This window comes from Tachypleus tridentatus, chromosome 8 (assembly GCF_004210375.1).
Source record: "Tachypleus tridentatus isolate NWPU-2018 chromosome 8, ASM421037v1, whole genome shotgun sequence".
Classification (NCBI taxonomy): Eukaryota; Metazoa; Arthropoda; class Merostomata; order Xiphosura; family Limulidae; genus Tachypleus; species Tachypleus tridentatus.
Genome location: NC_134832.1, coordinates 32,486,552 through 32,501,969, shown reverse-complemented (window position 1 = coordinate 32,501,969; position 15,418 = coordinate 32,486,552). Strand labels below are relative to the sequence as shown.

Below are 15,418 nucleotides of genomic sequence, written 5' to 3'. Positions count from 1 at the left end.
ACTTTTTTTTCTTTCAATTATTTTAATTTTCGTTTCATCACAAGTTTGCCACTGGTCTGTGGTTTACCATCCTTTTCTTCACTCCCACATTTCTTATTAATGTTCAAAAATATTTCCATTTTTATGTACAATAACTAAACATTAACAAAATAATTCACTGAACTTCACTAGACCTTGCAGACACGTGATCTCAACACCCTTCAGTTATTTAGACTACTGATGGATCTGGAGAGTCGACAGGTATTTATATACAAAATCTAAGAAAGGAGAAAGCTCGAAAAGTTACTGGCGTTGCCGAAAGTACAAGTAAACAAAAACATATCTCAAACATTAGAGAACGTCATCGAAAGGAATGTAGTACGATCTAATGTTAAACTGTGAAATAATTCGAGCTAGTAGTTCGCGTGGTATCCGACAGATGCCGATATCGCTGTGTTTCCCTCGAAAATTTGAAATATTCAGCGACGCCTCTGTGAGTTCGCCGCAGCGCACAGTGTTGGAAACACTGGTATAACATTCTATTCTACCCTACTATCTATTGTGAGCAATAAAACTCATAACTATTTTATTTTCTACACACATTTCTTTAAAGAGAAGACAATTTTCTCACATATTTTGTTATTCTTTCTTTCTCTTCTCTCTTTTGAATTTCGCGTAAAGCTACTCGAGGTCTATCTGCGCTAGCCATCCCTAATTTAGCAGTGCAAGACTAGAGGGAAGGCAGCTAGTCATCATCACTCACCGCCAACTCTTGGGCTCTTTTTTATCAACGAATAATGGGATTGACTGTCACATTATAACGCCCCAACAGCTGAAAGGGCGAGTATGTTTGGTGCGACCGGGATTCGAATCCACAACCCTCGGATTACGAGTCGAACCCTTCTTTCCTTTACACAGACAACACTTCCTATATTTGAGTTCAAAGCAGTTTTTTGGTACACTAAAGGATTAAAATATCACTGAAATTTAGAAACAGAAATGAGCATTTGAAGTTCAGTTATATCATACTATAATGGAACTCTTGCTTATATGAAAGTGGAAAAAACGTTTTTTACGCAATCTACAACCCCCAACATCGCGAAATGTTTACAATGTATGCACGTAGATTTGTAATAAAGGTCACTATTTGCCAGTTTTGTCTCCACTTTCTGTCGCAAAGAACTTTATGTTCTCCATTATCGGTGTGCAGATATGACGTCAGAATACGTCACACACGGATATAATGCAGTGGCGTCATCTATATAATTATAATAGTGTTGTCTGTTATGTGTCCATAAATACTTTACAGGGTGTGGATGGATCTTCACTAACATTGGTATAGGGGCTCATTAGGTCCATTAGGAAATACACACAAAATTTCAATTTTGCATTTTGCGGTTTTTATCAGTTTAACGTTTTTTTGTATTTTTTGTTACCATTACTTCGTCCCTGTCGATGGACTTTCACCACATTTAGCATGAAGGTTTGTTGGGTCATGAGAAGATACATGCTAGTTTACGGTTTCATATTTTGTGTTGTATTGTTTTTATGAGTTTTGAGTTTTTTAATTATATATGTAAAGGAAAGAACTTTTCTTGTCCTAAGATGATAACCTTTCATTAACCATGAATTTACGTAACTTCCGTCCAGGGTACTGAACTGGTATCCCAACTAGTATATATAATTTATGTTGATCAGTTATTTTATTTTATCAGTTTCTTTGAAAAGGTCCTTATATAATAGTTTTACTTGACAAATCACAAGCTTCCAAGTGTGTTAATTTAATGAAAGAATAATGTGAAATTGTGCTTTATAAATCACTTGAAAATTTATTGCTTTTGTGATTTTTTATACATTAAAATTGCCAAATTAAACTATTAATGGAAAGTAGCAAATAAAATTGTTAACAAACTTAAACAATTCTGTATTGAAGCGAAGTCTAAATCATGTGCAATGATAGCTATTCATTATATTTTAACAAAGCCAATTTTAATATTTCTTTAAGGTTTGAAAACATATATCTTGTTTTAATTATTGTCAAACTGCACACTACAACTGAACGAGAACTGGTTCAAATATATTACTAATAGTTTATTTCCAGTGTTGGTCAGAAATACTTTTCTACAACTTTAACAGTCAGAATACACTGCTAACTAACACATTAGAACACACTTTCTTTCATATGCTAGTCTTTATTCCTTTAAGAATTTAATCAAGAGAAACATCAAATAAATCATTTGTGAAACAAATGCTCTTGTAGACATGCATATTAAGCTCAAAGAGGAGACATTTTAGTTCATTTCTATTGAAGTCAGTATTTCATATTAACTTATAGAACTAATAACACGAGGAAATTATACTATGTGTTACATAATTTTTAAAAATCAAAGGATATGTTCTAGCACTAAAAACGCGAAGAAATTACGCTATTTGTAGACGTATGTTAAATAATTTTTAAAAATCAAAGGAAATGTTCTAGCACTAAAAACGCGAAGAAATTACGCTATTTGTAGACGTATGTTACATAATTTTTAGAAATCAAAGAAAACTTATCATTGGGTATTATAAATGATTTTACGTTGAAGATTGGTCTCGAGGATTTTATTCAAATGTTATTCAGTGGTTAATACTACGATAATAAAAATAACACTCAGAAAAACATAGAACCAAAAAAATAAACGATCAGTGACTGATGCAAACATTTTCCATTTCATCTTTGATTTGTTCAACATTGATGCTTCGGATGTAGATGTCACTTGTGAAGATGTTCCCTCCTCTTTAATCTCTTCAAAATATCTAGAATCTTCCATAACCAGGAAATACTCTTCAACTTTCATGCTTTCTGTGTAAGTTGGGAAACACAGGAACCGAACTAGCCAGCCGGGCAACTCAATGAAACGTTCCAAGACCAAAGGAAACGTTATATTTAGGTTTCTAATCGCCAGGGCCAATATAGAGTGGATAATAGAGAGAAGTGCAACCATCAGAGAAATGGCAGCATAATCAACTAAAATATCGCAAATATAAAACATATTAAAGACATAAACTTAAAAAGACACACACAAAAACAGCTTTTTAACTTGGAGCTCTTAATTCTTTCTGTATCAGACTAGCTTGCCCAACGCGCCCCCTAGTGGCACAACAGTATGTCTGTGAACTTACAACTCTAGAAACCGACTTTTGGATACCCATGTTGGGTAAAGTACACATAGCCCATTCTGTAGTTTTGTGCTTAATTACAAACAAGATCCAAGCAGTTGAAAATTATTCCTAAACGTAGGCGAACATAGACAAATACGGCATGTTATCTATGTTCGGGTTACAGGGAATGAATTACGTTTGTGATGAAAGAAATACTGTGCATCTAGTTATACGTAACTTTACTAAATGTAGAATCTGCAGTTTTGCAAGAACGAAGTACTTCCTTCTAAGCACGTTGCGAAATTACCAAATACTCTTTTAAACTAAGTGCCAAATACGTATTACTGAAATAAAGCGATATTTTATTTTAGTATCAATCAGTAATTATTTTATCAACGAAAACTGTGTTTTCTAAAAAGTTTTTTATTTTTTTTACAATACGTACCCAGTAGAGGTCGGCTTGTAGCTGTTGACGGAAGTATATGTGCTAACGCCGTCAGAACTCCCATTGTTGCTGCTACAGCCGCGACCCCTATTGCTGCTCGTGCTGATGACGTAGGAGGTATCCAAAACGTGAGCAAACTGAGGAAGAGGCTAAATATTGCTGGAGTCAGTATACATACAGCTAACGATGGAGTTCGTCGTTCAATAACAAGGGTAAAAACGACGACAGGGTAGTTAGAACCTGTAATAATTATTTAGATTAATTTTCTGCAAATATTTCAGAATGCGTGTAAAAGTATTATTGCAAAAATAAACAGTTTGTCTCTGGGCATAAGACTCAAACTTTAGTATTAGTTTATTCTTGCATTGCTGTTTTTGACTTCTTGGTCATGAAGATACTTCTACGCCCCCTTTATATGAAAAACATTAACTAAACTTAATTTCTATGAACAAGGCTCTTTCAATGGCGAATTTAAAGTTGTGTGGACCCATAAGCTAATATTTTTTGTGGACCTTCCATCCCATGTAATTCTGCATATAATATAATTATCAATGGGTCCCCATTAAGACCATGGGGGACCGGCATGGCCAGGTGGTTAAGGCACTCGACTGGTAATCCGAGGGTCACGGGATCGAATCCCCGTCACACAAAAGATGCTCGCCCTTTCATCCGTGGGGGTGTTATGATGTTACGGTCAATCCCATTATTCGTTGGTAAAAGAGTAGCCCACGAGTCGGCGGTGGGTGATGATGACTAGCTGCCTTCCTCGAGGCTTACACTGCTACATTATGGACGGCGAGCGCAGATAGCCCTCGTGTAGCTTTTCGCGAAATTCAAAACAAACCAGCGAAAAATTCAACAATTAAACGATGAAGCTATTGTTGTAAAACTGGTTTCAAGCATATTTTTGAATTATTATTTATTCTTATTATACATTTAAAATGATTAGGTATTAAAGACGCTATAGTAGACAAAATGTTTAGTAACAGAAGTTAAAGACATCTCAAACTGTAGCTAGAAAATATTTTTCTTTCTCCGATTTTTTGAAATAAATCAAAAATTATATGGATATATTACAAATAAAGCATGTAAAAGTTAGTAACTGTTGGTCTCAAAACGAAGCTCATACATTATGTGTTTTGTATAGTTGTGCCATGAATACGTATACAACTGAAAGGCAAACAAATAACAAATCATACAGGTTTTATTACAGAATAAGTTATGAACAGGGATTGGTTTGTTTGTTTTGAATTTCGCACAAAGTTACTCAAGGGCTATCTGCGCTAGCCGTCATTAATTTAGACATGTAAGACTATAGAGAAGGCAGCTAGTCATCACCACCCACCTAGAACTTTATGGCTACTCTTTTACCAACGAAAAGTGGGATTGACCTTCACATCATAACGCCCCCATGGCTGAAAAAGTGAAGATGTTTGGTGCGATGGGGATTCAAACCCGCGACCCTCAGATTACGAGTCACGTGCCTTAACCACCTGGCCATGCTGTGCCATGAACAACGAAGGATAAACAGAATACCGTGGAAGCCGAATGGATTTGCAGTCGCTTACATACTGCACTCTTCTTGAGGTCTCTATTTCTTTAGATACTGCATTATTTTTTTAATTTATAGTTGTTGTTTTCTTCTTTATGTTTTATTTGTATACCTTATTCTTCTTTAGGCCTATATTTCCTTATATACTCTAATATTCTTTATTCTTCTATTTCCTTAAATACTGTATTATTCTTTAAATTTATATATATATTAGATACCGAATTCTTCTTTAGATCTATTCATAGAAAATACATTATTCTTTAGGCCTATATTTTCTTATGTACTGTATTCTTCTTTAAGCCTATAGTTTCATCAATACTGTATTATTCTTAAGTCTAAATTTACAATTTCCCTTATTGTATGGTAAACATACATACTGCCAGTGATTCAAAGTTGGTTCGAAATTACAGTCACCCTATAAAGACATTGCTCTATACTGTGTTCTATTACGTAATTGCTTGTGCCCAAGGGATGCATTTTGAACACAGATCATTACGTTTGCTGGATTCATGTTATTAGCTAATTAGGAATTTTTGTTGTGGTGTGAGTTCTGTTCAAACTCGACTATTTACAATAGTTACCGTAGTAACGATATAGGGGATATTCTGTAAAATATTTGTACTTTTCAAAATACGGGGAGTTTAATATGAATTTGGTTTGCTCTTGAATTAATAAGTTAGCATGCCAAGTTTGTTTTGGATTGACCAAAACTTAGGAACAGATATGTCTACAGACAGACAGAAAGTTTTCCTTGATAATGGATACTTACCGCACCGGTACGGCATGATGTGAACCTGTGTGAGAAATGCTTTTACCGCACTGTTTGTACTCAGTTATACTCCATTTCGCTCGGAAAAGTGCGATAGAGGTTTACTATTACAACACTAAGATAGTTTTATTATACCCAAGTTTTAAAAGATTGCGTCTTACCTGAAAACATGTAATCCAATCGCCGCGTTTCGGTTTTCGTGTCTACAAGTCTCCAACGAAGATTTTGAGTATAGTTTGCCAAGTAAACAGCTTCATCGGTAATACTTATCCAGAAAATATTTTGTATGTTCAATACGTCCCCCTATAAAGTAAATATATGTATATATAATTATTAACGTAATCTGGTATACGTCCCGTTAGAAACTAAACGATTTTCACAGAACAAAATATATTTCTTTCACGTATTACCGTAATAGGATAAATAACGATTTTAGTCTTACAATGTATAGAGTTAGAAAAAAATCAAATTTCGAAAATACATCTCTGTATGTTCACCAGTGTTTTTAATGGAAATAGTAAACGTTGTAGTTGCGATAGTGTTAAAATAAGTGTTTAGTCTCAGCTGTAACTCACACATTCTATAACATTTTATTATAACTTTAAAAACATTTAAACGGTGATGAAATAATAAACTAAAATAAATATATATCTGCATTAAATGGTGAAATTTTAAAACAATGGGTAATGTTCACAATGATGAATATGAAATAATACACGAGACATCATCCTGAAATCTACTGAGTATTTTAAGCAAACCGAAAACTAGAAGTACTTATTAACACCAGTTTTACTTCTGATGGTTTTAGTGATAATTAATGGAATGCAGATATACCGTTATCTAAAAAAACGGAATAAAACGTGATATTAATATCCTTAGATGGGTATAACTCTATAAAGTAAAATCCACTTTAAATCTGAAAGTACTGTAAGATAGAAGTAAGCCAAAAAACAAAATTAAAGGAATTTCAATACTTATTTCTCAAGATTCCAACGCATGCCACGAAAGCACAGTAGACATTAGGTGATGAAATAAAACATATCACAGAAATACCCTTAACGTGCATTGTGAAGAAAGGGTATTCATAATTTTGTGTTAAAATGTCGCTAACATATCTACTATAATAACTGAAACATTTCTTAAACAGTAATTTTTTCGTATACTACCTACCTACCTTGTCACGTCAGCGGGGCTAGCGCCTAGACAGCTCTGACTAACGTTACAAGATTTTTCAATCTTACTTGATCGGTCTGTAGGTATCCACTTCTGATATTCCGATAAATATATACGGAGTTTTTTTATATAAATGGTAAACATATCATGCACTTGTTTAAATATCTTTTGGACCCAACAGATGGCGAAACAATGAATATGCACGCGACTGTTTCTACAAATAAAATATATACTGCACAGGTATAACATAAAACTACTGAAAAAAGAATATTAAAATAATGAAGTTTAAAATGGAGCAGAGGTTCTGCTACAAAAAGTGATGAATAAGGATTAGAACCACAATCACAAATTTATAAAATGTAATCACTACTTTAGCAGCTTTATAGATTTATCTGTAGGCTAAGGTAAGAATTACATTTTTATGAATTTCTTATTGTGGTTTTAATTCTTTTAAAATCTATAGCTATCAGGGATAATGCTGTACTGAATGTTTATAGATGTTATTTTTATTCCATGGACATGCAGAAAATTAACAGATAAACAGGGAAAAAAAATTAAATTGAGATTTTTGGTTATTCGTGGAATTGCTATAAGAAGTACGCAAAACAAAAAAATAGTACAATAAAAAGTATACAAACAAATAAAGTGATATTAGGCTAGTTGGATAGATTTTAAAACGATTTTCAATTTTATGTTGAAGAGCTTACACTATATTAAACTCTGATCTCAACTAACCTTGGTTTTGCGTCCTTACCTCTTGTTCCCAGGATCCAAACGTAATTTCGCAAGACTGCTGATCAAATGGAAAGAACTTTAAGTTGGGAAGACAGACAGTGTGCAAGATAGCAAAAAGCGAGTAAATCATTTGGCCATCAGAAAATGATATTATATAGGGTTTCTTTCCATACTCCTCCATACTTGCCCTAGTATGAATTAATTATAATGAACCTTACGTATTAAAGCACATATTAAGTAATTATTAGATCAATATTCATCTTATGATACCGATCAGAAAAAGTCTCAAAATCCATAATGCTCTTTATACCCAGGTTTCTAATATTTCCCAGTCGTTTCTTCTTTCAAAGAGTATTATATACATTTACTTCTAAACCGTAGAACCCTGTAACTGTGTATGCAATTATATATATTTTTTCTCTATATGGATATTTATATATATATATATATATATATTTTTTTTTTTGGTATGAATCAAACTAAAATACAACTTCGTTTAGAAATGACCATACTGTACACATGTCAAAACATTTAGAAATGACCATACTGTACACATGTCAAAACATTTAGAAATGACCATACTGTACACATGTCAAAACATTTAGAAATGACCATACTGTACACATGTCAAAACGTTTAGAAATGACCATACTGTACACATGTCAAAACATTTACAAATGACCATACTGTACACATGTCAAAACATTTACAAATGACCATACTGTACACATGTCAAAACATTTAGAAATGACCATACTGTACACATGTCAAAACATTTACAAATGACCATACTGTACACATGTCAAAACATTTACAAATGACCATACTGTACACATGTCAAAACATTTAGAAATGACCATACTGTACACATGTCAAAACATTTACATTATGCAGAAACAAAACTAAAGTAAGAAACTAAAACATTAATTCCAAACAATAACAATTAAGAAATATGGTAATAAAACACCAATATTACAATTCATCATTTAGATAATGTACTTCTAGAAATAACGACTCAGTTGAAAATAAGAATTTTTTTTACCTTTAATTTTAAAATATTTTGCAGTTTGCAAAAATTGGATATTTAAACCGCTATAAAATAGAAATTTAGAGTTTCTTTAAAAGTACATATTAACTGAAGCAAGTTTAACTAGATAAGACAGTATAGACTTTAAAAACGTTAAAATGAAACATTGCAAAAACTAAGATAATGTATATTCGTGCTAGATGTAATAATGCCTTCTGATTTCGAAATTGGATAAATTAACTTAAAGATAAGTTGCGATAACTGTTTAATATACAGACACGAGAATAAGCTTTGGGTTCACAAGATTTACCGATTAAAAACGGATATTTTTGGCTTCCATAATTTTTCTTCTGGTATGCGAAGATACCAAAAGTCCTCATCCTTGATGCCCCATTTTAATCTTTCATCATACCATCCCTAAGAAAAAAAAACCTCACTGGTTACTTATGTAATGATAGTTGTTAATGTTACACTTACATAACTCTGGTTCAACTAACTACTTTAATTAACTTATTTAATGCTAGAATAAAATAATCTATCATGTCAGATTTCACGATTTGCTCAGTTTGAAAAGTTCATGAATTACATTAGTGGCTTATTCAACCCAACTCATGTTAACTGTATGTTATAACGTATCATGCTACAAATATAAACATGCATACACAGATCACTTTGTCCTCCCAACAATGAATAGTTTCTTCCCTTTACAAATAACGAATAACTTACATATTTCTATACATTACAGATATTTCATAAACTTGCTGGAAATTTAACATAAGACTAAAACACTAGGCTTAACTGAAAGGAATGTTTAATGTTTGATGTCCACATGAAGTACACATGTTACAGATATTTCACAAAACTGCTCGAAATTTAACAGGGATCAAAACACTAGGCTTAATTGAAATGAATAGGTAATGTTAAAAGTTCACATATGTTTTTTCCAGCTTAGAACCAAGATAAGTAAACACACTTACCCCAGACGGTGTACACACGGTACTAAGCGTTCCTGTATTCTCCGCCTGAAAAACAGCGATGGTTGATTAGTCATCATTTTGTATTTACATATATATGTTTGAAACAGTAGAAATAGTTCATATACACCTGACCCTCTCAGTACTATAAGACCTAAGCACCGATCATGAGAAAGCAAATATACTACTGCCAAATATCTGTAACATGACATGTCTAAATATATGTAAGGTGATATGCATAAATATCTGTAATGCGACATATATAAGTATCTATAAAATGTTATAACTAAATATAATATCTGTAATGTGACACACCTAAACATCTCTAAGGAGACATACACTGCTAGCCAAAATCTTAAGGCCAATAAACATAAAGAAAAAATATGCATTTTGTGTTGTTAGACTCAACCACTTATTTGAGTTGAGCTTCGAAAGATGAAAATAAAAAAAGGGAAAATAAAAATAAAAACTTTTTTAGCTTTTAATAGGGAAAATGTGAACAGTATGAAATTAGCCTAAATACTAGCTGGTCAAAAGTTTAAGACCATACTGAAACGAAGAGTTAATTGGTAAACACGTAACGAAATATAGTAATTTGTGTTCACGCATTAGCGTTGTCAACATCTCCCACTGCCATCTCCTGTAAAAACATGGCAAAGGCTAAAAAGTTGACAGAGTTTGAACGTGGCAGAACTGTCGAGCTGCAAAAGCAAGGTCTCTCTCAACGTGCCATCGCTGGTGAGATTGGGCGTAGTAAAACTGCTGTTGCAAATTTCTTAAAAGACCCTGAGAGATACGGAACGAGAATTTCAAGTCGTTAGCCCATGAAAATTTTGCCGGCGTTGAACAGGAGGATTCGACGGGTTGTCCGGTAGGACACCAGCCTATCGTCGAATCATATTAAGGCCTTACGGACGCAGAATGCAGCTCAAGAACAATATGACGGCATCTACGAGAGAAAGGCTTCAAAAACCGTGAACGTCTTCAAAGGCCACGCCTCCTTCCACACCAGGAAACAGCTCGGTTAAACTTTGCTGAGAAACACCAAACATGGGATGTAGAAAAATGGAAGAAGGTTTTGTTCTCTGATGAGAAATAATTTAACCTGGATGGTCCAGATGGGTTCCAACGTTACCGGCACAATAAGGATATCCCACCGGAGACATTTTCTGCATCACACAGTGGAGGAGGTTCCATCATGATCTGGGGTGCTTTCTTCTTTCATGGAACAATGGAGCTTCAGGTTATACAGGGGTATCAAATAGCAGCTGGCTACACTAGCATGTTGGAGAGAGCATCCTCATTGATTGAAAGCCCTCGCTTGTGTGGAAATGACTGGATCTTTCAGCAGGACAACGCTGCAATCCACAATGCCCGCAGGACAAAGGACTTTTTCATGGCGAATAACGTGATTCTTTTGGACCATCCAGCGTGTTCGCCCGAACTGAACCCAATTTAAAATGTTTGGGAGTGGATTGCAAGGGAAGTCTATAGAAATGGACGTCAATTGCAAAGAGTGCATGATTTTCATGAAGCCATCTTAACCACTTGGAATAACATTCTAGCCAGCCTTTTGCAAACGCTTATATCGACCATGCCAAAGCGAATGTTTGCAGTTATTCGCAATGACAGTCGTGCAACTCACTACCAAGACCTTTTGTTGGGCATTTCCTACCCTGTTTAGGACTTCTTTTTGGTATGGTTTTAAACTTTTGACCAGCTAACATTTAGGCTAATTTCATAGTGTTCACATTTTCCCTATTAAATGCTAAAAAAAAAAATATTTTCCCTTTTCTTATTTTCATCTTTCAAAGCTCTACTGAAATAAGTGGTTGAGTCTAACAACACAAAATGCATTTTTTTTTTATGTTCATTGATTTTGGCCAGCAGTGCATACAAATATCTATAAAGTGATATATCTAAATATCTGTAAGGTGACACATCTAAATTTCTGTAAGATTATATATCTCTTTACCATTGAGTGTAAAATGTTTTAAGTGATGTAATACGAAATCTTTAAGATTAATATTATCATCGAAACTCTGACAACTAGTCCCTTCCGTTAACTTAACGTTTTTAGAGTTAAATAATAATAATAAATAAACCCTGACTACTACAGTCTCTTCCGTTAACATAACGTTTTTACAGTTGAATAATTTTCAAGTTGTGTTAGTTTACATTGCGGTACCTAGACTTGCACATGTCTATATTTGTCAAACAATGACCATTTCGAATTTTTTTATTTGACGTCTATATTTTAAAGCTGTGGGTACAACTGAGAGTTAAAAGTGAAGGAAATGTCAAAGACGTGAACAAATGTGTCATAAAACATGGTAATAAACAAATCATGTTCAAGAGCAGTGGGTCCCAAACAAATGCTCACGGCACACTATGAAAATAATGATAACTTCGTGTCACACTCGTCTGACTCCGCACCCGGAAAAAGGAGAGTTTTTCTTATTAACAACATAAAATACAATAATTTGTTGCTATTTTGAATGAAATAAAATGCTCTAAATCCAATAATAAGGCCAAGTCATCCTAAATAAACTTGATTATTTCACACGGTCATGAAAAATCATACTTGATGTCATACATTTACACAATTTTGCGGCACTCCGTTGTTTTAGAAAACAACTCCAAAACAGGAGGTAAACACGGAAAACTCCCATATTTTGACAAATGAACAATTATATTGTTATCTGCAACTCCTCAAAAATCAGTGAACTTCTAAATAATTTCTCATTGTGTAGATACCTAATACTTTATCACATTTGTTTTCTAAAAGAGTTTAAAGAAACTTTAAAACAAACTACACTGTTCTTAATTATGTTTTATGTTTTGTTTTACTGCTTATTATTATAAGTAACAACCTGACCAAGTCTATTATAAACAGAAGTCCAAGATGGATAGAAACATTAAATGTGCTGTTATACATCCCAGGAGGAGGAATATACTTGTTTATTCTTTCCAAAATCTGGTTAGTAAACTCATTTTCGGTAACTTGACTGTTTCCCTTGGCTCTTCCTGTAAGAAAAAAAAAAGGTACAATGACAACATGTTAATTTTTTTACTCATAATGCTAAAAAAACCTGGTTTTGATATCCGTGGTGAGCACAGAACAGATAGCCTATTGTGTAGCTTTGTGCTTAACTACAAAAAAGCAAATCCAGCTGCATCAAGACTCTTGACAAAATACCAACAGTTCCAGTTTTTGTGGCCATTTCTCTGGTGACGCATCCAGTATCAAATCCGTTTCTATTATCGGAACCCAAAGGAATAGTGAGTTTCATTGCAATGCTTTTATTATCATTTACTGAATGGGAGAGATTTGAGGGTTTTGTTTCGTAACGATACTCATTACTTTTGTGGACAAATACGTTCCTCACGATTGGTTGTGGCATAATCTTACAGCATATCGTTTGGCCAAGCGAAGTTTTTAATTTTCTTTGTATAACAATGAGTTATCTCTCTCTCAGATTTCCGCATCATTTAGTTCTATAATATGTAGCATCTTTTATTTGTAAATATCTGTTTTAGTAAAGGCTTATATAAACATAACTATTCAAGAACAACCAGTGTGCTGTGTGTGTTTGAAAAGGTGGATATCTTTTCGAATGAATATAATTCGCTGTATAAAAAATATAAATAGACATGTGATACCACATCCGCACCCTCCATTTTTGTGATCCTACATTTGATTTCTGAAAACGTTAAAAGTGTCACATATAGTAACCAGATAAGGCGGGTTAACTCCATGCTGTTATGCTACTTATAAAGGATTAAGTTTTGTGTAGGCCCGGTATGGCCAAGTGTGTTAAGGTGTTCGACTCGTAATCCGATGGTCGCGGGTTCGAATCCCGGTCGCACCAAACATGCTCGCCTTTTCAGCCGTGGGGGCGTAATAATGTGACTGTCAATCCCACTATTCGTTGGTAAAAGAGTATCCCAAGAGTTAGCGGTGGGTGGTGATGACTAGCTGCCTTCCCTCTAGTCTTATACTGCTAAATTACGGACGACTAGCACAGATAGCTCTCGAGTAGCTTTGTGCGAAATTTAAAAAAATCCAACAAAAAACAAACAGCTTTTGTGTAATTTAAAATGATTCGTTATGATACAACATTAACCAATAAAAAAAACGTATGGTGATGTCATGAGTTTCACCCAGTATATTAAATATCACGTTTTATCGCAAGATGTTTTAAAATGGCTCCTATGGATAGTTTTCAAGCAACCTGTATTATGTTCTTGATTATTATTCAATTGTTCACCAACATACTATTGTTTAGGTTTACAAGTAAGTTATATTTAAAAGTTATGTTTATATTGAAAAGGAAATAATACGCTGAGGCACAAACATTTTAACGAATTGAAAGACAATATCTTGGGACAATATTTTAAGAACATAAAAATGTTTTGGTAAAAGCGTTAAACGACACCATAATCGATTATTTTAGCGCAAAGTTACATAATGGATGGCTTGTACACCGTATGGATGTGAGCTCCATACTGGGACGTTGTAATTCCGTAAACATACCACCAACCAACCACGGGACACGTTAAAAGAAAAGGAGCTTTTTTTTTACATAAGTAAAGAAACAGTGTTATTCTGCCATCACTCCTAATTCCTTTACATATTTCACTCAAAACATAATAAAGTAATACAGCTTTAAATATACATGACTTGTATGGCTCTTCCAGCCTTGTCAGTACAGAATCACATGAAATTGTCCAAAGAAATATTCAATCATCTAACATGTAGAATAGAAATACACTTCTAAAACTTTTATAAAATAGTTCTTGTCACGGCAAAACGCTTTTTTTTGCTTTAGTAAAAGAGATTGTAAATGTAGGAGTAATTATACTTAGTACAAAATACATACCAGAAAAACAAATGAGGATGAAAACGAAACATACCACCGTCTCCAGGTAAAGAATATTATCTTTTTTGGTCATTTTAATAGTTCCCTTAACATTATAAGTACCACTCAGTCTCTGTTTCTGTAAACGATGATAACCAGTTGGGTGTCTTCTTTCGTTCTACTCTTTTACATACTTCATCAAAGTCGACACTTTATAAATACGAATATTTCGTTGTTTCATTAGGGCAGTGCGTTAATATATATATATATTGAATTCGATATGTTTTTCGTTCAGAATATTTTTTGCATTTTGAACTGCTTAGCTCTTTTGAGAATTAAACAGCTTTACCTAAACCTAAATTTATCTTCAAAATTTCCAAAATTATAGAATTCAAAAAAGATGCGCCTAACGTCTCTGAATTTATTACTCTAAGATAAAGAATCACTCCAATGTCTGACACGAAACTGGTGGGAGGATGTTTGAGACGTCGAGGGTAGTGCTGTCGCAGAGTCAAGTTTCGATCACCTCCTCTCTTTTAGAAGAGCGCCATCTGGTAACTAAAACCTAAAGTGATTGAATAAAACGTACGTTTAAACTTCAACTCCATATTTGCTTGGAGAAGTGAGCCTTTAAGTAAATATATATTCATTTCCTGTGCCCCTTGTGTCATGTTGTAACATTTCTCGAAATAGAACACTTTTTTATTATCTTTTCCATAAAAGACCATTCAATTATATATACAAAACATTTACAAAAGATT

At 33.7% G+C, this 15,418-nt stretch overlaps 1 protein-coding gene across 1 annotated transcript; it reads right to left on the bottom strand.

The window, feature by feature from the left end:
- Positions 1 to 2,052: 2,052 nt before the first annotated feature.
- Positions 2,053 to 15,124, bottom strand: LOC143222113 (neuronal acetylcholine receptor subunit alpha-5-like). Its single transcript, XM_076448088.1, has 8 exons — positions 14,679 to 15,124; positions 12,674 to 12,822; positions 9,799 to 9,843; positions 9,132 to 9,238; positions 7,814 to 7,982; positions 6,048 to 6,189; positions 3,566 to 3,805; positions 2,053 to 2,986 (listed from the first exon to the last, which is right to left on the bottom strand). Exons 1-8 carry the CDS (start codon positions 14,749 to 14,751, stop codon positions 2,592 to 2,594), a joined length of 1,320 nt encoding a protein of 439 aa, XP_076304203.1. The 5' UTR covers positions 14,752 to 15,124; the 3' UTR covers positions 2,053 to 2,591.
- Positions 15,125 to 15,418: the final 294 nt, after the last annotated feature.

What these genes read in the sequence shown, in the direction of transcription:
- LOC143222113 (XM_076448088.1), bottom strand. Translation starts at nt 14,751, where the DNA reads ATGACCAAAAAAGATAATATTCTTTACCTGGAGACGGTGGTATGTTTC. An exon ending in CATCCTCATTTGTTTTTCTG is followed by an intron (nt 12,823 to 14,678) that starts GTATGTATTTTG and finishes TTTTTCTTACAG; the next exon opens with GAAGAGCCAAGGGAAACAGT. An exon ending in CCGTGTGTACACCGTCTGGG is followed by an intron (nt 9,239 to 9,798) that starts GTAAGTGTGTTT and finishes TTTTTTTCTTAG; the next exon opens with GGATGGTATGATGAAAGATT.